Source organism: Amblyomma mixtum, chromosome 3, assembly GCF_055824585.1.
Source record: "Amblyomma mixtum isolate Tamu chromosome 3, ASM5582458v1, whole genome shotgun sequence".
NCBI lineage: Eukaryota > Metazoa > Arthropoda > Arachnida > Ixodida > Ixodidae > Amblyomma > Amblyomma mixtum.
In genome coordinates, this window is record NC_143014.1 from 92,435,384 (window position 1) to 92,458,229 (window position 22,846).

Here is a 22,846-nt window from a genome sequence, read left to right on the forward strand (position 1 = left end):
ACGCTAAAATTAAAATTTTGACTACAGGCAACTCGGCTTTACAAAGTGCATCAAAAAAATTCTTGCCGGAGGATATTCATGGAACAGCATCCTTTAACATCACAGGCATAGTGCAACTTTATTAAAGCCCCTTTCAGATCCCCTTTAAGTTGTATCCTGCTGTAACAAGCTTGTGGCGGTGCCTGTGCAAGCCACTGGGTTAGAAAGCCGCAAGAGAAAGTTACTGCTGTTCATTTGCCTTGCTAGAAGACGTGGCGAAGTCCAGACTGCTACTTGTACTAATCTTTCCAAGTTTGTCGGCTGCTGTGCTCATCATAGTGTAGTAAGGAGGCCACCGAAACGTTTTGTGTTTTTGCTCTTGAAATGCATGTTTCGTTGCGACTGAGAAAGTGTTATAATGAATCACACTTGAAAAAGCAGTTTAAAGGGCCCCTGAAACACTTTGCACCGTTGCATCGAGGGTAAGAAAAGCAAGACTGATAGATACGAAATAATCCATCATCCTCCCGCAAACAAACAAACAAAAAAAAATTCAGTATAGCTTCTGTAACACTATAGACATTGACAGTTAAATATAGTAAAACCCACTCCCTTTTCATTGCCAACTCAGGCATTGGAGAAAGCCAGAAAAAGATTACAGGCTAGAACTGTGCTCCACCCACGATCTGTCACCTGGCTTGGTTTTTTACTTCTGATTGTCATGCTCAGTTCTTGGCCACGACTGGACTGGAGTGGAGTGACATGTTGTCACCTCTAGTCTGGCTGTGCCCCCATGTACATTGTTGCAGTTTTTCTCACCATTACAGGGTGTGAAGATTCATTGCGCGCCTTTGCCAGCCTCCTCACTCCTGACGTCACTAAATCGAGCCATATGTATGTTAAAAGGGTGGAGACACCAAATTTGTGGTTGGCGCGTTCTTTGTTTCAAACATTTCTTATTACTCCAGGAAGCATGATACACACGCGAAGATTCATATATTTAGTGAATAATTTAATATCACATTTTTAGGTGAACGATTTTCGGTTTTGGTTTCTGAACGCCGAGTTGGACAGTGACATCACTGTCTAGGATGCTCAACTACTTTGCCTGGCCACGTGGGCCCACAAAGTTGTGATGCACCTACTGCTGCATCGTCTGCTTTCTCACACACGTGCTGACCAGTGCATGAAAACAAACAACGGCACGGCTAGTCCCAGCAGCTCGGATTTTGACAAATCTGATTCCAATGAGGACATTGACTTTTTTTTTTTTTTTTTTGATCACACGGTCGCACGCTAATATCGCCTTCACGAGTTCGCGTGAGGATGCGAAAATGCCAGTAAGCATGGCTAGTTCGGCAATACGTTGACAAAAACTAACCGAGCGAGTGGTGGTTCGCAGCAAATGCGGCTCACTTGTGCGTCAACTGCACTCATGTGGCTCGTCACTCGTGCCTCATGGCTGCGGCTGCAGCTGTGGCTGTGCCCCGCTCATCGTACGTCTATGTATTTTGGTATGACATCACTAAAACGTTGGTTATTCTGCCAGCGCAGTGACGTCAGCGTTGATCGCGCTAGCGATGGGTTTAGATCGTGAGAGTGATCATTTAGGTAATCTTTGGAACCGAATTAAAATATTTTTTAGACGTTTGTTGTGTCCAACACCTGGCTGTGAGTGCCCTTGCGTACAGAGGAATTTGATAGCAGGCTTTTTGTAGCCTCAAAATTTGGTGTCTCCACCCCTTTAAGGCAGGATTCATGCGAGAAATTGGCAGCAGACATTGCTGGCAAGCCACAGGAATAGAAATGGTTGAAAATTTGTTAATTAATGGCTCACTTATTGGAACTCGTACGCGATATGAACACTCAATAGCGTTTACCATCATTCGTGTATTTTGTAGCCATCTTCTAAACCATTTTATGGGGCCTTTAAAGGTGGTGACCGTTTACTGTAGTTGTGACAGTTTCAAGCTGCATTTGATGTAGACGGACTTCATTTCCTGGCTTTATGCATTGCAGGAATTCTGATAAACATCACAGAAGCTCAGAAAGCACCCTTGGCACCTATTCTGTCGCCAGTTATCTCTGTTTTAGACAATGCACTCTCTCTGCCAGTGCTTGGCAACATCGAAATGTTGGCAAAAAACGTGGCTCAGCTTGAAGTAAGTTATTTTCCAAATGTATTGTTGTTTAATCTCTTTACAAATCAAACAAAAATTTTCACAAATCCATGAACTTCTCTGTTGCTCTATAAAATTTCTAGATATTTAAGAGGCTACAACAATTGATGACTGTGCTCTAGTAGACTTCATGCCTATGCAAAGTTTCCGTTCTTGATTCTACTTTCTGCTATAGTCACAAAGTGTGGGAAAGTTGTACTTGTACGAGGGTGTTTAGTAGTTGTGTTATTTTACATTGAATAGACTGTGCAGCAGTATAGTGATGCACTGTGCTGTTTTTCATTCTACGCATAGCTTGGGTGCGTGCAAGGTGGAAAGAAAAAGGGAGGGGGAGTGCTGTCTTTTAAGTACTGACTGTCGTCAAGTATTATTCATAAGGTAGCTGAAAGAAGCCAGCCCTGAAAAAGAACACTAAAGGCACATAAAAAAGAAGCTATTTTTACCCTGTCCTGGGTGCTTGGGCTAGAATTGAATGAACCATTTTGTGGTTGTCTGTGCAGCCAACACTGTACATCTTTCACTTTCACGCTATACATCAAGGCTGCTACTAAATGGAAGTTAGCCACTACAAGGTTGGCTGCTGCCATGTTGTATGAATGCATTTGTAGACAGCTGGAAGCTATTATATATTTATAATGTGAGGTTTCATGCACTGAAAAAAAAAAAAAAAACATTACAAGGTATGGTTTTTGTAGAAGATAGTTTGCTGTAGATGAGTAACCCCATAGTTCTGCTCAGTGCAACTTATTAGTTTTGCGACGTTAAGATGAGTGCAACTTGGCATGCTTTCTTTGTGCCATTTGAATGGTGGCAGGGTGATCCTGTCGAATTTTGCCCACTTTGTGCAGTCTGAGACGGTGAAGTAGAAGTATTTTATTTAAAAAACTACATTAAATGGTTAATGCAATGAGTAAAGAATGCTTGCCATGAAATTGTTGTCTTGTGCACAGGAAGCTGTTGAGGAGAAAAACATGGACACGGACATGGTTGAAGAGAAGGTAAATTTTTTCGTCTTGTGGCCACTCCGGCCGAATGCTGTCAAGAACATATTCTTATAGCCCCTTCTTTGGAACAGGAGAAGGACCATGAGAAAATGCTTACATCGGTCTTGGATTGTTTGATGGCCAAGAAAACAGCTGTGGAGCTTTTTTCCGATCTCTGCTTTGAAGAAGGTACTTCGACATGAGCCAAGTGCATGTCTTTGCTTGCGCGCTGATGTCAGCACATGCTGGCAGAGAAAGCAGTTTCTGTCCCACCCAGCTATGGAGTGCGCATGTGCACTTTAGTCTACAGGTCAGGAGATGGGTTTTAGCGGGCTTAGCTTATTGACCATGCACAATGTGAGTTATGTTAGCTAGCTTTGTTTTATTTGCATGGAGTTGAGCTGCATTATCTGTGAATCTAAGGCATTATCAGTGGCCCGAAGCTTCACCTGCCATTAGGTTTTGCTTTCATTGCTCCACACTGGAATATGTGTTTTAAGGAAGCCTGATGCCCTTTATTGCCTAACTGAGAAGGACCTTTGGGAATAGCGTTGTACTAATGAAAACTGGCTTTTATCAGGGCTTTTTATTTTGGAACCCTTAGTGAGTAATCAGAGTTACTAGCAACTAGCTTGACTGGTGGAGTGGTGTCGGGAGTTTTCATTGTTTTGTTTTGGTATAAAAACTGGTGCAGCCTTTGTACAGCTGCAGCAATGTGTGGTGTAGTTTTAGGTCGGTGGATGTGATTAGTATGTTTGCTGGGCTAGGCAAGTTGCAGCTGGTGCAGGACAGGGATAACTGGAGATCATTGAAGGAGTCCTTTATGCTACAGTAAAATGAATTGGGCTAGTGATGATGAGAATGATTTTAATTTTTTGACACTGAGTGAGAGATGTAAAGGCCTTAAAAGCTACTTTTGGTTAGGTGCATTTTGTATGTAATCTGCCCTTATGTGCAGTGCGACAGCATAACGAGTTTTGAGATCTTGTTGGACACTGCAAATGTTTGTTGGTGTAGGGCATTGTGGTGCTTTTGCCGTTTTATTTTTTAATTGGCCCAGAACAATGTGCATGATGTCTGCTGCACTGAAGAAAGTTTGTGCTTCATAGTGACCTAATGGCCACATTTGTTCATATAATTTGCATTCAGATGATGGCAATGGAGACGACGATTATGAAGATATTTCAGATGATAGCTCTGCTTCCAGTGGTGATATGGAGGCCGAGGAAACCTCTGTCACAGTAAGAACCAACCCAAGCCTGTTCGTATATTTTACCGTGAAACTGTTTTTACTATTATTATTTGTTTGTTTGTTTTTCAGTTTCCCTTGAAGATATCGTCTGAGTTTCGTGAAGCTCTGATGAGGCTGAGCATTTTTTCCAAAGTCATGAATCATGTGAACCAAATAGATGAAGCCATTGCCAACGAACTTCTTAAACACAAGCCTTCATCAGTAGTGCTGAAAAGGTACTCCACCTTGTTTGACGAAAGAGATAGTGTTTCTGAATATTTTCCATAGGTGGATCTTATGAAGACAGTTGCAGGAACTATTGTATTCAAAGGTGTATGAGAATGAATTAGTATTCTGTGCCAATTTATGAGAGGCTCCTCAGCATTTAAATTGTTGAAATCTGTCATTGTTGTTAAAGGGCCCTGAACCACTTCTTGAGCACCCATTCTGTGAGCAGGATGTGTCGTGGTGAATATTTCAGCCAAGTCCTCTGTGGTCTGTAGCACACTCAGATGAAGCGTACACCACACTCACCTCTGTTCGTTACTGGGGCCTTTAAATGACACTAAAAAATGGGGTGCATATTGCTTATGAAAAAAATCTTTTATTACCATAATTTTACTCACAAAAGTTCTTAATATATTCTATATTGGCTTGCTGCTGTGCCATCGGCGAGTGATATGTAGTGATCAGCAAAAGCAAAGAGTTCACGCGAATTTTTATTTCCGTGGGCCTATTTGGAGCTATGTTGTCACTGAATGGATCTGTTTATGCATGGAAGCCTAAAAAAAAAAAATAAAAGTGAAAGCAAAGCCGCCACGTGACTGCCTGAAAGGCACTCCACGCATGATTTGACTCCTCCTACCTTCAGCTGTGAGTTCAAAAAAAGGCAGGAGCCGGGACTTTTAATCTGATTTAAATTAGGGAAATTGACCGCACAGGACAATAATTCGAAGTATCTAAGAATGCTCAGAACATGCAGATCGAGTTCCCGCGGTAAGACTAGTTCAGATTTCTCTTTAGTGCACCTTTTTAAGTATTTCTCATCACTGGGGTCTAGTATAAGCAGACTAGTGCTGGCCTAGTACATGAATTGACTCAAGCCTAGTCTTTATTGTCATTCAAGTAGTGAAATATATTGTATGTGACATTTTTAAAATTTTTGCAATCTTAAGATATTTGTAAGAATTCAAATTGTTTCCTGTAGAGCTGAGGTTCCTCAACAAAGCAAGCTGACCTAATCAGCAAAATGCATGAAGAAGCTGAAATGTCCTCTTTTCAGAGTTGGTCTTGTCAGGTGTGGTGCCCTGATTTGCATTAGTAATCTGGTTGAGGCACTGGATCCAGATGATCTTGGAGGCATCTCTGGGTTAGCCAGCATATGGATCTGCCTGGCACAGTTGACTTTTTTGCACATGGGTAAGCATTACTACTCATTTGTTAGAATGTTCAGGGTAAGCATTACTACTCATTTGTTAGAATGGTCAGGGTAAGCATTACTACTCATTTGTTAGAATGGTCTCAACGGGGCAGTTGTGAGCTCAAATTGAAGGTTGCCTTGTGGACAGACTGGTAAGGAAGCAGGCATTTGTAACGCAAAAATGCATCTTTTGCACAAGCCTTTTCTTCCCCTCCCTTTAACATAGTTACTCTTGAATTTAGCAGAACTCACCAGCTTTTGTTAAAAGGATGGTAATGACAATTTTGTGCATTTGTTTAGTGGTTCCAGAAAGTGAACTCTTTTGACTGTGGTTGTGGCATTTCATGCATGTTCTTGAGAAACGTAAGTGCAGTAAAGGTTTGCATTTTCCATGGGTGGAGCTTGATGAAGCCTTGATTAGCAGATCCTGAGTGGTTTTTGTTGTGACAGAAGCCATAGTTTCAGCTCAACATGGCCTGGTTGACTTAGCTGGCATGGGCTGCTGACCTGGCCTGTATGGCAGAAATATCTTGTAATCTATTATTTTGTATAATAGCTGGTGGCATTGCCAGGCATTTTCCTAATTGCTTCATTTTATAAACAGGTGAGAGTACTGGAGAGCCAATTGGTTTAATAGCATCTTGTATAGCTTATTGTACAGCGTGCAGCCACACTGGAATTTACTTGGTGTCTCTGAGCGGGCAGGTGGTTGCAGCATTGTTTCGCGTGCATGTCAACATGCATGTTACGAGTAACGTATGTAGCAGATCAGTGCTTAATAGTGTGGAGAAAGTTTTAACATTCAATGTCTGATTTCTAGAATTCTTTCTGCATTGAAACTAAATGTTTAAACATAGTTTTGTTTCAGTGAAGTCTGGCTTTCATTAGGATACACATTTGTGGAGTACCATATAAACACCTGTAAGGGCTGCACTTCTTTTCCAAGATTCAAGTGCCAATGCTCAGGGTGTGGCTCATTTACACAGTGTGCTTTCTTTTTTTTTCAATTAAAAACAATGCACCAATGGGGGTAGCAGCATTTATTCTATGTTCAGTTGTCACTCGCCGAGTCAAAATTCTGACTGAGCTGGTGCTGTGCTCGGGTGCATGCTCATCCCACGAGAAGTCGTCTTCCAGCAGCTCTTCTAATGCGGGAAACTAGCATGGCTTGCTTCGGAAAGTGTGCTTTTTGCAGCTTGTGGTCCTCAATGCATTCTTTTGGTTGCAGCATCGGCGAACGCACTTTTTGTCCACATCGAATTTCCTGCCCACTGCATGCTTGCCATATTCGAGAACAAACCCTACAACTTTCAATTTAAGGCCAACCATGTAGCTGTATTAAGGTGCTTGCCCATCATGCTGACATTCCGACACTCTGTGGCAGTTCATGAAAAGAAAATTGCAAACAGCACACAAAAGCCATTACCCATGTGCAGTTGATAGCCACAAAAAGTTGGAGCTGGTGATACTGATGCCTACGTAAAGCTTTTGATTCCATTAACCATGAAATATTATTAACCAAACTTCATAATTATGGCATACGTGGTGGTGCACTAGATTCAGTGCGCAGTTATCTCACTAATATGTGCCAGTACGTAAAAATCATCAATGATGTATCGCCCAAACTAAAAGTAATCAGTGGTGTCCCGCAAGGGTCTATACCAGGTCCAATTTATTTAATCTATATAAATGACTTGTCTGATATACCTGATTCCCCTTGTCTGATTATGTACGCAGATGATGCTAATGTATTTTTGGCGTCGCTTCGCTTGCAAACCTAGAATGTACAGTTAACGAATATTTGAAGAAACTTTCAGCATGGTTGCATACAAATAGGCTACAACTAAATATAAATAAAACCAAATATATTATTTTTGCTCCAGTTAACAAACCTGTTGAAACAGCCACTACTATATTATTTAATAATATTAAAATAAAACAAATTGTGACGCAGAAATTTTTGGGTGTGTGGTTTGAAACCGATCTATCTTCAAGCACACATGTAGACAGCTATGTTCAGAATTAGGGTTGTTGGGTGCCTTTGTAGGTTGACTAACTTGATACTTCTCTGGTTGAAGAAAACATTGTACTACACTTTATTTTATTCGCGACTATCGTATTGCAGCCTAGTATGGGGTACTATGCGTAAAAAAATGATACCCGGTTAACCACATTACAGAAAAAAATTTTAAGATAAAATGTTTGAAAGCTGCAGAGGTAGACATCAAAATTTACCAACTGAACCCCTCTTCTTAAAACATGAAATCCTTAAACCTAGTCAGATAGAGTATTACAAGCTTGCACAAATCATAAAAAAAAAGCTATATGATAATGTCGGGCCTAAGACACCAAGTTGGTACTGCTTACGAAAAGAAACTCTTAGAACACCACGCATACGTACAAACTATGGCACGCAACATGTAAACTACCAAGCCCCCCTATTTTTAAATAACCAAGGAAACAGGATTGATTTCAGGGCATGTACGTATTTCAATTACCGTATAAACGCGTGTAAGGGCCGCACCCCGTTTTTCCCGAAGAAAATGTTAAAAAAAATATATATCCAAGTAAGGGCCGCACCCCGAACTTTCCATGACCCAGGAGGGAATAGCCTTCTAAATGCACGCGCCGTGGCCTCCGCGATCGGATCCGGCTGCAAACAACAGTGCGCTTAATCGAGGAGGCCACGCATGCGCACAGGAGCTTCCAAGTGCCGTCCACCGGTGGCGCCCAAGACCGCGGTCATCATCGTCATCAAATTTTTCCTTTGCTGCATTCTCCTGCTTATTCACATTGGCATCAGTATCACCAGCTCCAGCCTTTTGCTTTTGTGGCGTGTTAGCGTGTTCATCGTAGTTGTGATGGTTGTAGCTTTCGCGTACTGCCGCCAAGCGTTGCAGTTTTAGCACGATGGGCAAGCACCTTAACAGCTGCACGGCTAGGAGTTAGCTCTCGAATACGGCAAGCGTGCGGCAGGCAGTAAATTTGATGCGGCCGAGGAGTGTGTCTGATGATGCATTGAGATGCATTGAGATGCACCAAAAAGATGCATTCAGAAACACAAGCTGCAAAAACCGCGCTTTCCGAGGCAAGCCATGAAACTTTCACGAACCGGAGGAAGATCTGCTTTGCTATGTGATGGAAGTGCGGAACAAGGCTACGCTTTGACAGCGGACATGCTGCGTGGCTTCTTTGGATGAGCATGCACCAGAGCACAGCACCAGATCAAGAGTCTAAATACTTTGCGAGTGACAATTGAACTTAGAATAAATGCCGCTTGTTCCCTGATTGGTGTGTTTTTAATTTAAAAAATTTTTTCCCGCACATCGCATGTATGGACCGCACCCCAAAAAATGACCCTCGAATTCAGGAACAAAGAATTGCGGCCCTTACACGCATTTATACGGTAAGTCACTCAGAAGATTCCTGCTGGAGAGTGAAATAATAAATACTTAACTTTATAATATCTCCTTATTTTGCTTCGATTAACTAACTTAATATGCTTTGTTATCTTTATGTTGCTTTTTAGAATACAATTTAACTTTCTGTTTGAGCGTGTGCTATGTGTATTAGATGTACTTTATATGCGTGTTCGTGTTTTTTTAGTTTTCTTTTCTGTTCAATTTCAATGTTTGCTGCCTGTACAAGATGTCTGGTATATGCTTGCAAGTTTTGTGGGGAATTGCATCCTGTCTGCCGTTACAGCTCGATGGGGCAGGAGCCCCTGTCAGGCTATGCCTTTAGCTCCTGCTTTATTGTGCGTTTGTTACCTGTATAACAAAGCAATGAATAAACTTCAAATATTTATAGCTGAAGTTTGCAGAGGACGAAAAAAGTTAATTGTGGTGGTGATGATGACCCCTGGCTTCGTACACATGGTCTGTCCTGGGTGTGGCCGTTACACACGTATATACAGTCTGTCCACTCTATCAAGCTGCAGACCCTAACATATCTGCAGTATGCAAAACTAGCTCCCCATTCCCTACCGTTGTGAATCTTATTTAATAATATTTACGGCTGTCCTTCTGCCTCCCTGTCACTGTTGCTCTGCCCTGAGATCTTTTTTTATTATTCCAAAAAGTGGTTGCTAGTGGAAAGTGTACAGATGAGATTATTACATATGGACAAATTCAGTTAGGCACTAGCACAAGAAAAAGTAAATGTACTATGAAAACAACTTTATAGGTTTGTTGCAGTATAGCTAACACTGCAGTTCAAAAATGAGCACTGCAAGCATAGTCTACCGTGCTTGATATCTACCAGCAGATTTAACTGTTGCTGCTGTGCGAGGTTTCAAGAAAACTTGATCCCATGGTCAGTTGACTTTTTTCTGCCGTTAGTACATTTGTGAAGTATACAGGGGAGGTTGTGTAGCGGTACACTGCTTTACTGTCGTGGAGAAAAGTTTCGGGACGTGCGAAAGATGATTCAGGCGCATAGGTGTTATGTGCGCAACGATTGTGTGCTGTCACTACCACACATTAAAGGCGGCAAGTCCAGCTTTCACCTCCGCAGGTGTGGCGTTGAGCCACCAGCAGATAAGTTATACGATAGATATAGTAAAGTCACTCGGAACAGCGAAAACCTGTACTATATCAGGGTCCTTACTGTATAAAGAACCCCAGGTGGTCGAAATTTCCGGATCCCTTCACTATGGCGTCCCTCATAGGCCGAGTCGCTTTGAGACGTTAAACCCTCATAAAACATAAACCACACCATCCTGCTCTTATCAACCCTTTATGTGATATTTATTTATTTTCAGTTATCACATTTTAAGTTATGTTTTCGCTTTCGTTTACATCTTGTGAAAGTACTGCAATTGCACAAATACAACGTGGCTATGAATATAATGCCAGTTTGATTTCATGCAAAAACAAAAGCGTTACGTGAACACTGCGTCATCTTCCGCAGCCGCAGCATCATTTAAGAGGCGACAGTTAAGAAACGCGCGCGACACAGTGAAGTGCGGCAAAACCGCCTATGCAGTGCCACCGCTGCCATGCTGCGAACGTTCGCCTTTTTCTTCCCTTCCCTACTCACCACTGCACTTTTACGACCTTTCCTTTATCAGCGAACCGCGCCACTTTCTTTGTCTTTATAGCCAGCTTTGCTTTTTTTTTTTTTCCGTGCACGCCGCGTGCTTTGCCTCAGGGCCCCAAGGTCTTCGAAAAAGTTGGCTTATCCTCGCGCTCTTGAGGTTGGTGGTGAAGCCATCTAAAAAAAAAAAAACGTTTTATAGTTGTTGGTATCTATTTGCCTCCGAACGTTGGCCACTCAATCCTCGACTTTCCACGTGCTGCGATGTCATCATTCTGTGGAAAGTACATCGCCGCAGTTAGACACTCTTTACTACATCGTTTGTTCCAAAAAAATCTGTACTATATAGTAAATGAAAAAAAAAAAAAATGTACAGTCGTCTGTGGAATGTCAAATGGGACTGCAGTTTCGCTTTGCTATATCAGAGTTTACTATAGTGTGGTTCGTCTGTACATGCCGCTTATGGGTTCTCAAGACATTCGTCCTTGATAGTCTTAGTCAAGAGTGTCAGCCTAGAGGGTTTGCTGTTGAGTCAGTCATGTAATGGGATAGTTGTGGTCATCCCTGAAGTTAGAGCTCTATGGGGCTGAAGATGAACTGAGGAGTCTGCTACCCTCCTGAGAACTACACCGATGCGCTTACGTTCGAGCGAGCTGGGTCTGGGGAATGCTGCGACAGTCAGTTGCCGCGTCGGCTTCTACACAGTTCAATAAGGGGGCGAAGCATCCAAAAACAGTGAGAAAGAGATCCCTGCTTGCTGTGCGTCGACAGACTGGCCAGATGTGTTGCAAAGTTTTTTCCTGCTAAAGGGAACGCAAATGCGGGCTGAATTCTGTGAGCACTAAAAAAGGAGCTGTTCATACTTTGTGCCTTGGAGTGCTAATTGACATTTTTATGAAGTGAAATGCCTTTGATCCAAACCAATGATTCTGAAAAATTACTGTTCAGTGAGGTACACAGGTTTTGCCGGATAATACTTTTTTTTGTTCCCTGCATGTTTTGAAAACAGCAACAAGGTTCTACTGTCGTTTATGAGCTTAGCTGTCTGGTAGGGTGGGGAAAACGTCACAAACTTCATTATTTTTTGTCATAACTGCCGTACTCCCCGCCCACCCCTCATGTAATACCCCTTAAATGGGGCCTTTGAGGACCGAATAAATGAAAATGAATGAATGAATGAATGAACTTCCTCAGAGCAAGTTTCTGTTCTTTATTTTTGAAAAACCATTAGTAAATGAAGACTAATGTGACCAGGTGTATTTGCAACTGTGAAAGCTAAGCCTAATGTGTTGACAAAATCGATGATAAAATAACATAATCGTAACGCATCACAAGTTCTTACACATCTGCTTGTAGTCATCACAAATATATGCAAACACAAAACACAACTTAATTGGTTCGCTATTCGCCATTGCCCAGAAGCAACAGTGAATTATGGTGGCCTTGCATGTGACACAGTTAGGCTCAGTCTGTCTTTTTATAACAGTGTTTAGTTTTTTCATTGAATAGCACGAAGGCTCTGAGTAGTCTTCCGGAGATGTGGGGTCGTTGACCTCACACATGGCAAAAGGGCCCTTGCAAAAAATGCTAAAAGCCGCTAGAGCTCATTACTTGCCTGCATGCACTGTGGTTTATTACTGAATCAATTTTGTTCCATGTGCTTAATTGGGTTTTTGTTGCAGTCTTCAACATTTCAGGTATTGGGATACAAAGCCAAATATTGGTTGTGTATCCTCACTTTGTAATGATGTGCAAGACATTAGTGAACATTAATCACCATGTGGAATTCAGACAATCGGCAAGTGCTGTATTAAAGCTTGTCGACATGTTTTAATATAAAATGTGGGAAAAACTTCTCTGGGAAAACTTATGTTGCACACTGCCTTGTTTTGAGTAATGAAACTGTTGAATGATGTATGTACAAAGGCATTTATCGCCAATTTCACTTCATAAAAATGTCGATTAGCATTTCTTGGCAAAAGATCTGAACAGCTCCTTTTATAGTGCTAGCAGAGTTCAGGAAGAAAATTGACACCTCCGGTCTGTCGACAGCAATGGCTAAAGCAGCCGAAATCTCTACTCGCCCTCTTCCTCCTAGCACCTAGCTCCTCCTAGCTCCTAGCTGGCTGTCCAAGCATACCTGGCCCCCTCATATGTAAGCACATCATTGTAGTTCTCAGATACTTGGGCCCCATGCCCTTAAGTACTGCATTTCTCTTAAAGGTGCACTGAAGAGGAATCTGAACTCGTATTTTTACCACAAGAACTCAATCTACACGTTCTGAGCGTTCTTAGAAACTTCAAATTTGCCCTGTGCGGCCAATTTCCCTAATTTAAATCCTATTATATCCCGGCTCCCGCCTTTTTTTTTCATTTTAATTTCCCGCAGACGGTGGGAGGAGTCAACCAACCTTTCAACCAGTCCCGTGGCGGCTTGCTGCTCTGCCATCGGTGGAGTGATACATAGTGATCGGCAAAAGCGAAGAGTCCACGCGTATTTTTATTTCCATGGGCCTAATTTGCAGCTATGTAGTCTCTGACTAGATCTATTTATTCACGGCAACCTAAAAAACCACATGAAAGCGAAAGCAAAGCTGCCACGCGACTGCCTGAAAGGCACTCCATGCGTTGGTCGACTCCTCCCACCGGTGGTCTGCGGGGAATTAAAAAAAAAAAAAAGGTGGGAGCCGGACGTTAATCCGATTTAAATTAGAAAATCGGCCGCACAGGGCAATAATTCGAAGTTTCTAAGAATGCTCGGAATGTGTAGCTCGAGTTCCCGCGGCAGAAAGACTAGTTTAGATTCCTCTTCAGTGCACCTTCAATGTTGCATCCAAGCAGGAATGCCCCACATATGTTAGCATGCAGCTTTCTTTCTTTTTTTTTTTTCTGCTTGTGCTTCGCTTCTTTGCGCCTAGGCACTGCATTGTAGGTCTTCATGTCAAGTGCCCCTTATGTTTGGCCCATATGTATGTTTGCACATGTGCAGTTGGTCGCTAAACGCACTATACGAGAGAATTTGTCAAAATTTTGAGCATAGTAGCTGAGAGAAAAATACCTGCTAATGTCTCCCTGGGACATTTTTAATGCCTGCAATTTCGAGCACGTAACTGGGAGCATATCAAGAAGGTTTTATTATTATATATAAATTTCTTGTTTGTTTATATTTCAACAGCTGAGTGGTGGCTGTTACTTCATGTTTTCGAGGTCATCTGATGCTTTAAAAAAGAAACACCAATATGATAGCTGCTTGGTTTTTTTATGCTCCGCATGGTCTGCAGCCAACTTTGCCATCATAACCACCAATTCAGCAGTGAAAACCAAAACAGTATGATAAAATATATTTAATTATAAATTGTTTAGCAGGCATAGGTGAACTGTACGTGATCTATGTGTACTAATGTCTTGTGCACTATTCCAAGAAAGAAAACACACAGCCAAAATTCAGTGTCTGAAGGCGTTTAACACGTTATTTGGTCCCATTAAGTTTACCTAGAAAGGAAGTCTTCTGAATTAAGCTATTGAGCTGCAAAACAGCTTTGTCATGCAGCATTATCTGTAAAGGAATGATTTTTAGGCTTTTTTTGCCAATTATGTAACATATTTTTGCACCACCTTTATTTTTTTCCTCACAAAAAGAAACATTATCAAGTGGGTGGTTAAAAATTCTATTCTAGATTCCCAAGATTATCAGCTACTGGAGGCAAGCACCGGCGCATGTCGTGCGGTGCTGCAGGCTCTGGCTTCTGCTGCTGCCCAAGGTGGAACAAGGGACACACCACCCATTCCCAGTGTCAATGACGAGGCACTCAGAGTCCTTGCTCAAGGGTGTCACTGCTACGAGCCAGCTGTTAGGACTAACACGGCCCGTGTTATGTCTGCTTTGGGTTGTCTACTGGGTCCACACGAACCAAATGTGCTCAAGGTTTGTAACTCATTTAAATTCTACCACTGTGCTCAGTACTGCATGCTGAAAGTGCTTAGAAATAAAAGTTTTTATTTAATGCTTTTGTGCATTTAACTCTTCTACTACACAACTAAAACACACAGTTTGGGCTCATCTTTAATCTTTATCATTTACTTCTAATTGCTTGGTTCAAAATACTAATGTGCCGTGTTTGCTTGTATGCAGAAGGTAGGCCTGTGCCTTATGGAGGTAGCCTTCAAGGACCCCGACGTTTCAGTGGTGGCGGAAGCAGTGGATGGCTTGCTTGATGCCTTTGGAGAAGACACGACTCAAGCAGTTGCTGTAGAGATTGAGTTGGTGACGAAGTTGCGCCTTTTCCTACCTGTCTTTAGAAGCAAGGTTAGTGGGAAGATGAATGAAATTATTGTTCTGATATGCTGCATGCTCTTCTGAGCATATCTTGTCTTCCAGAATTTCAGTGCAGTAGACTCTCAATAATTCAAACTAATAATTTGAACTTAGTTAATTTAAACAGATTTCAAAATTTTGGTTAGCTGGCTATATTAGGGGAATCCCCCAAGGTGGAGTAAATTTGTAATAAGGGAGTAATTACTCATTGGCATCCACCCAAGCGCAGCCATACGGCTACAAAGGAAAGCTATACAGCTTCCTCAGAAACTTCGCAGTTAAAGAAAAATTCGTCCTGGTCCGGGGTTCGAACCCGGGACCACCGCTACACCGGAGCAGTCGCTCTACCAACTGAGCTAACCGGGACAGCAAGCTTATGGTAGGGCGAGAGCGAATTGATCAATAACTCGAAGTGGGAACAGTGCTGACCAAATGTTTAGGGGAATCCCCCAAGGTGCAGTAAAAGTTTCTGAGAAAGCTGTATAGCTTTCCTTTGTAGCTGTATGGCTGCGCTTGGGTGGATGCCAATGAGTAATTACTCCCTTATTACTGGCTATATTTTCTGTGCATTTTAGAGCCGCTTAATTCGTACCGCGGATTCTCTTAAATTCGAACTTTTTGGCTTGTTCCAACGCTCCCGGAGCGTGAAAAAGCGGCGGCCAAGTTCAGATATCTAAGGTCTGGCGCCGCGTGAGCTGAAAATTCGGCTCCTCCAGCCGGTTGACTCAGATGCGATCCGAGGGGGACCGTGTGTGTCGATCGGAATCGCCCCATCGCCGCATAGTTTCGTTTTATGAGCTTTGCTACCAGCTTCCGACAAAATCTGCTATCGGCCATGCATCAGGGAGCCAACACTAGCTGCGAGCCGGATTGGACGCTGATTGTTGTTGCTGGTAGTTTTTCTTTTTAGACGCCATGCTGTTCCGGTGCAAGTGTGCATTTCCCACATGGGTCATGTACCCGCGTGGTCATGTACACCGAAAATGCGCAGGCATCACGATCTGCTTGCTTTGGGGAGGCTTCACACCTGTGAAGGTTGTGGAGCAGCTCTACTGTGATATTCCCAGCGGCGGAACGGCGAAAAATCATCATTGCCGCGCAGTTTTCTCTAAAGAGCAGACGACCATGCTTACCTTTTCATCAGTTACAAAACTGCTTCTTGAAAAGTTTTTTTGTAGCCGTTCGACTATTAGAACTTTCGATATTTCAGACCTTTCTTTCAGTCTCTTGAGGTCTCAATAATGTGGTTTTACTCTATTGGGATAGCAATGCATTAATAACATTTTTTTAACCATATAACCAGTTGGAGACTGCTGGTTGAGTAAAGGAATAAGCGCTGTTCACCCTTGTTTTAAGTTGTGCTAAAGCATCTAGCTATAGTTGCACGGTGAAAGAGTGCTAAATTATTATTTGTATGCATAGATGTCCATAAAGCAAATCACATTGTCTTGGATCATACTAAGGTGCTCTCTTGGTAATTCAAACAAAAATCTCTGGTCCCTTGGAAGTATACTAAGGTGCGCTCTTGGTAATTCAAACAAAAATCTCTGGTCCCTTGGAAGTTTGAATAATGAGTCTGCTGTACTTGCTTGGAAGACAGGCATTTAATTTTTGTTTATTTTAATTCACTCATTGAAATGGAGGCTGGGATCACAAAAGTACAGTACAAGCTCATTGGTACATTTTTTTAAAAAATTCAAGAAAAACATGTATTTGGGAAAGCGTATGATCCAAACCGCCTAAATGTCAGAAATGGAACTCTTATGGTTTAACGGGGTTTATGTCACCTGCAGTTCTTTAACATGCACCAACATCATACAGTACACTGGTCTCTGGCATTTCGGCTCCATCAAAATGCGACCGCTGCGGCCGGGATTGAACCCACGTCTTTTGGGTCAGTAGCCGAGCACCATAACCAGTGAGCCACTATGGCTGCTCAGGAATGGAAATGTTGAATGGGGTACGAAGACGTTTGTTAATTTTGCTTCATGAAAGTGTCAGCAGTTCTGGCACAAGGTCTGAACACCTACCTTCTAGTGCTCGCGGAATTTGGTCCACATTTTTGTTGTCTTAGCTGCGCAATAAACTTCACAACACACCCGGTCCCTCGACGGCAATGGCGAGAGTAGCCGAAATCATTTTTTTTTTTATGCTTTGCCCCCTTGCACTTAAGCTGTGCTGGGAAGCCATCGTGATGGCTCACTGTCGCGGCATTCTTGCTTTTCATGCTGCATTTCCCAGATCCGTCTGTTCGTATGTAAACGCGTCTTTGTAGTTCTCAGATGCTTTGGCCCAGAGCATTTAGGCTCCTTGAAGAAGCCGGTGCATTTCTCCTTTCCTTGCCACATCTCTGCAGTAATACCCTGCTCGTAGGTTAGAACACCAGCTTTTTTTTTTGTGTGTGTGTGCTTCACCCTTGCACCAAAGCACTGCAGAGAAGCCACTATGACAGGCGTGCACATGTGCAGGAGGTCACTAAACATATTGTACGGCTGAAATTTGCGGAAATTTTAAACGTAGTAGCCGGGAAATCGCGTTATTCGGGAATATATTAACCGGGAGAAAAATAGGGCAACTCCGTGGGATGTTTTTAGTGCCTGTTGTTTTGAGCGTCTGAACCAAGAAATCGTATGAACTGGGAACTTGTCAATGAAGTTTTACCATATTTTGCAACCTTGCAGGGAAACCTGTATGTACATTAAAACCTCATTCATTCGAATAATTTGGACTACCGCCGGAGTCCTGCCAAACACCCATGCTGGTCAGTGGCGTCGGAATAACGTTTACCAGACGCCGAAGAGTGCCGTGTGGAGGCATGGTGTGTTCGACAGGAGATCATCCAGATATTCGTCTGAATTGCATGTTGCATTGTCTCTTGCGCCCTTCAGATGTGCACTCAAAGGCAGGCGCTTTGACGGTCGGCAGGTTCCCGTCGGTGGTAGGTGGAGAGAGAGTTCAGCCGAGTAGTTTCGTTTTTGGAGTTTCGCCACCAGCCGAGCCACACACCGTTTGGTGCAACAATTGCCTTGTCACTGATCTTCCCTCAATTCCGTCCGCATGGTATTTCTCTTGTTCTAGCACACTGAAACTCCGCGCTCGTCACATGCGAAGAAGTTTTTTCGCTACTGAGGCACACACTGAAAGAAATCTCGAATACCCTTGCTGTTGTGGAGCAGTTCTACTTCCAACTGCCAGTAGCGTGCACAAATAAAGCATTTGAGGGAACTGTGAGAAATCGCTGCTGTTGCACAGTTTTAGTTAAAGTAGAATAAATTTTGCTTTGTGAACTGTTTTTGGCAGTTTTGAGGGGCCATTCAATAACTCAACATTCCGATAACTCCGACGTGCACTGCCTTGAAGTCCGAATCAACGAGGTTTTACTGTATTGCTCTGGGATATGAATCTTGGGCTCATCTACTGCTGCAATGTCTTGGTGGCCGTGGCACTTGCCTGCAGGGCCTAAGGTTGTGGGAAAAAATGCTTGTATGCTGTGTGATGTAGGTATGCATTAATCCCCCATGCCATCACCATTTACTCATTTCGTAAATACATTGCATATAGAAATTTCTTAGTGTTTAAATTGTGGCTGGCTGTACTAACCAAAGCATAAAGGGATGCCGAGTTCATCCAATTTTTGTTTGTAGTAAAAATCATGTGGCTTTTTCTGGCTATGCTGATGTTTTTTTTGTCACAAAAAAGACATTTATTGCTGAGAAGATAGGGTTTAAACTGGAACATTTATTTTTTCATGTCATTTACTCAAACTTCTGATGTAAAGACTGAATGAAAAGGACAGCGTGGTCTCCATTTGGATGTGAATAGCCATATAGCTTATACCCGAACACTGTCTTGACGTCGCCGCAGTTCAATTTCTAAAATGGCTGGCAACGGCAATCTATGTAGTTTATTGTTTTTTTCTTACCTTTCCTAGCTTATATAAGCTCCATTTCCAGTGAAAGTAGCCTCTTTGTCATTAGAATGCAGTAATTCATCAACACAGGCTAACATAGGTTTGTCCTCAGTGTCCCTTACAATGGTCGTGTCAAAATCAAAGGCGAACATTTGGGAAGAAGCAATTTAAGTGACACAAGTAGTCAGTTACAGTGCTGGTCTGGATAGGGTTTTTCAAAACTTGCTTGATAATGCCAAGGCAGCCAACAATGCACGGAGAAGTACTACCACTAGATTGACTTGCTCAGCTGAGGTGAGCAGGCATACTTCAAGAGCCAGTTCCAGTTATGTCTTGGCTTGTAAAAGCTACTACGAGGGGGTACCCAAAAGAAACCGGACTTATTTTTGTTTGAACTTATTTGTTCACATTTTAAGCACAGACCTTCAATCTCCTTCAAAGTATTCCCCACTTGCAATGATACGCTTGTCGAATCTTTCATTTCATTTTTCAAAACATTGTTTAAATTCATCTTTTGTGATACTTCACAGTGCCTCCGTCGTTTTTTTCTTCACCTCAGCAACATCAGCGAAACGCTTTCCATTCATTTCACCTTTTCGTTCTAGGAAACAAAGAAAGTAGCACGGGGCAAGGTTGGGAGAGTATGAGGGTTGACGAATAGGGGTCATGCCATTTTTGGTCCAAAATTGTCGTAGAGACAGGGCTGTGTGAGCAGGGGCATTGCCATGATGGAAAAACCAGTCACCCGACCGCCACAAATCTGGCCGCTTCCACCGCACACTCTTGCCCAATCTTTTCAAAACATCCCAAGTAAAGGCCTGGCTAACTGTCTGACCCTGCGGAACAAATTCTCAATGGACGACTCTCACGTCGAAAAAACAAATCAACATTGTTTTGAGGTTTGGTTTCACCTGACGAGCTTTCTTGAGGCGAGATGAATTTGAACTTTTCCATTGGCATGATTGTTGCTTTGATTCAGGATTCGATTCAGGAACACTTGAGTTGTCCCCGTAGCATCGTCCTTGTACGTCTTTCTTAATATTTCAAAAGTTTCCATTCAACTTTTTCCGAGCAAAAATCAGAATTTCACCGGCACACGCTGTTCATGAAAATCAGCCATTGCAAAAACGACATTCATACAAAACAGTCGTCACTCTAAAACTCTGCCTAAACTAGTCTGACCTCCTTCAACGACGGCACTCGGTTTACTGACTCTGGAATGTTCGTTCTATGCGCTCCTAGTGGCAAAACGCGGTACCACAGAAGCTTTGCCGACCAAAAAATTTAGTCCGGTTTCTTTTGGGTACCCCCTCGTATGTCACAAATCATGTGCATCTGACATCACATCGGTGAAACAGTATACACTCATGCAGTGCACCCATATTACTGTGCATGAAAGCCAATGACTGCCTGTTTTTACTTTCCAGGTGAAACTAGCGAGGAGGATATTAGGATCCACTGCTCATTTTCCAGTGATCGCCACCGCCAAAGACAACTTGGTCCGATTTCTGAAGTACAAAGCACGGAAGAGTGGAATTCCAAATGGCAATCCAAATGGCAATCCAAATGGCAATCCAAATGGCAAAGACGACGCCAGTGACTAAACTGTGTGAAGATACTAGCGCCAGCTTTTTCTAAGTTCAGGAAGCATTTAAGTTTGCCACCAGTGCAAACATGTACTGCTCAAGAATAAAAGCTTTGGCTGCTTCTTGAACTCCAGGCTCTCGATTGCATGGCACTGCTGCAAGTTTTCCAATATTAGCTTGTGAACTGGGATATGCAACTGTGAAAGGTAGTCTTCATGCTTATTCTCAGCTGGCTTCAGTTTCTAAACAATTGTACTTATCTGGCACTGTTGCACCACTTGTGTCTGCCATCTTCTTGTAGCATTCATGCATGCCTTATTGAAACCTGCTCTGCACATTCGAAAACTTTCACTGGGGGTTGAATTTCTTTATCGCCAATATAGAAAAAATGAGTGAAAATAGGGAAAAGATGTTTAGTGACAGCGTTTTAGTCACAGCATAATGTAAAACTGCAAAAATGTTCACCGTATGATAGTCCTTGAAGCATAGCTCTGTGCAAAGTGCCTTTTCGCTTTCTGTGTGCATAAAACTGGTGTCTGCTCTCCGCTTGGAGCACTAAGTCATGTTAGTGTACACGATACCTTTGCTTGGCGAGGCTGCTCTCAGATATGTCAGTCTCCCTCTCTGGAAAGTGGCTTGCCATCATTCGTGCCGGTTTTGGATGCACTTTTTGGTCATATGATGCTGGTACTGTTCTAATCTAAGTCGGGAGTTCTGGAAGAGTCATCGTTGTCACCACCAGAAAGAAAGACTGCATGTGCGGCCATAATGCAATTTTACCAGGCATCTGAACAGTTCAAAGGAAACTGAGTACGCCGCCGCGGTGGCTCAGTGGCTATGGTGCTTGGCTGCTGGCCCGAAAGACGTGGGTTCGATCCCGGCCGCGGCGACTGAATTTCTTTGGAGGAGAAATTCGAGGCCCGTGTACTGTGCGATGTCAGTGCACGTTAAAGAACCCCAGGTGGTCGAAATTTCCGAAGCCCTCCACTACGGCGTCTCATAGCCTTAGTCGCTTTGGGACGTTAAACCCCATAAACCAAACCAAACCAAAGTGGAAAGCGACGTCTGCGAGTGTTTGTGATAACGATCCGAGGACAAAGCCAATCAATGTAAAAATCAACTTTTGTGATCCTTCACAACACCAGGCAATGCACGCAGTGAAGCCGAAATCATTCAAGCATGTCAAAAACCATGCGATACGCTGAAGGTCAGAATCTGTTCTCTTTTTCTCCATAAGAAGGTAGCACAAACACTTGTAAGTCCTAGGCGGTGGCAGCACTTTTTCAGTATAGTGCAAAATTTCAAACACAAGGAAGGAAGGAAAGAGACTTTAATGGATAATGGAGAGGTCTGCCTGGTTTCCACCTGTCACAGAAGTGGCAGCAGCCTGTAAATTACTTTTGTTTGTATGAAACTGATGCATCCGCATTTCTTTATGTTTGTGTGTCCATGTAGCCTGTACGGGTCTCAGGAAGAGAACGAATACATGCACGCTGTTTCAGTTAGTTAGACAACCCCCTCACATTGCGCAAGCGGAGACGTGTATCTTACTTTTTCCCGGCTCAAGGTCAGCCCCCATACTGCCGAAGTCTTGAGCTGACCATTAGCAGGAAAGAAGTTGTGGGCGTACGTGACTCCCTTTTTGGTTGTGTTTTACTTTTTTGCTGTTCCAAGGTCACCGAATCCAGAGTCGCAGCCTAGGGCTTCTTTTTAGTTGTCCGTTAATTTTCCTCCTCCAAGATGGCGGCCATGCAGTGTCAAAGTGTAGGTGCCTACGTACTCTTGTTGCGCTTTTTGGTGTTTGCTTTTTCGAACCGTGACTCTGTGGCGCAGCGAGTGTTTCGCCCGCTAGCGTCCGAGGACTTTAAAAGGGGACCGTATGGGCACGAACTTAAGTCCGCTCGTCGGTGGAGACGCTGCCGCCGCGAACTCCCGGGACTCCGAGCCGAGCTGCCGCACCGCATCCTCGAACCCGCAAGCTGCTCTGGAAGGACGTCGCCTTCGGGGGCCGCACTGACTGTGTTTGTGGATGGACTGCAGCCGTGCTCCCCGATTGACTATGTTTGTTCCCCTTCTGAACTTTTATCGACTGTAGCTAATTGGGCTCTCACTTGTGTTCTGACCTGTGTAGACATATTCAATGTATAACTTAATTCAGTGTATTTAATGCTATGTGTTTCCTGCCATTATTTTGTACATTAGGCG

The 22,846-nt window shown here is 43.0% G+C and overlaps 1 protein-coding gene across 2 annotated transcripts in view; it reads left to right on the plus strand.

Moving 5' to 3' along the window:
- Positions 1 to 20,769, plus strand: part of LOC149350944 (HEAT repeat-containing protein 3) — a 47,042-nt gene extending 26,273 nt beyond the window's left edge. Inside the window, exons 7-16 of one of the 2 annotated variants that reach the window (XM_089580108.1) lie at positions 1,999 to 2,141; positions 3,110 to 3,157; positions 3,235 to 3,331; positions 4,292 to 4,383; positions 4,464 to 4,609; positions 5,656 to 5,792; positions 9,164 to 9,199; positions 14,508 to 14,755; positions 14,963 to 15,136; positions 20,483 to 20,769. In XM_089580108.1, coding sequence (XP_089436234.1) covers positions 1,999 to 2,141; positions 3,110 to 3,157; positions 3,235 to 3,331; positions 4,292 to 4,383; positions 4,464 to 4,609; positions 5,656 to 5,792; positions 9,164 to 9,199; positions 14,508 to 14,755; positions 14,963 to 15,136; positions 20,483 to 20,659 — 1,298 coding nt within the window. In that variant the 3' untranslated portion in view covers positions 20,660 to 20,769. The remainder of the gene's footprint in view (positions 1 to 1,998; positions 2,142 to 3,109; positions 3,158 to 3,234; positions 3,332 to 4,291; positions 4,384 to 4,463; positions 4,610 to 5,655; positions 5,793 to 9,163; positions 9,200 to 14,507; positions 14,756 to 14,962; positions 15,137 to 20,482) is intronic. The other variant, XM_089580109.1, reaches the window with a different exon arrangement.
- Positions 20,770 to 22,846: the final 2,077 nt, after the last annotated feature.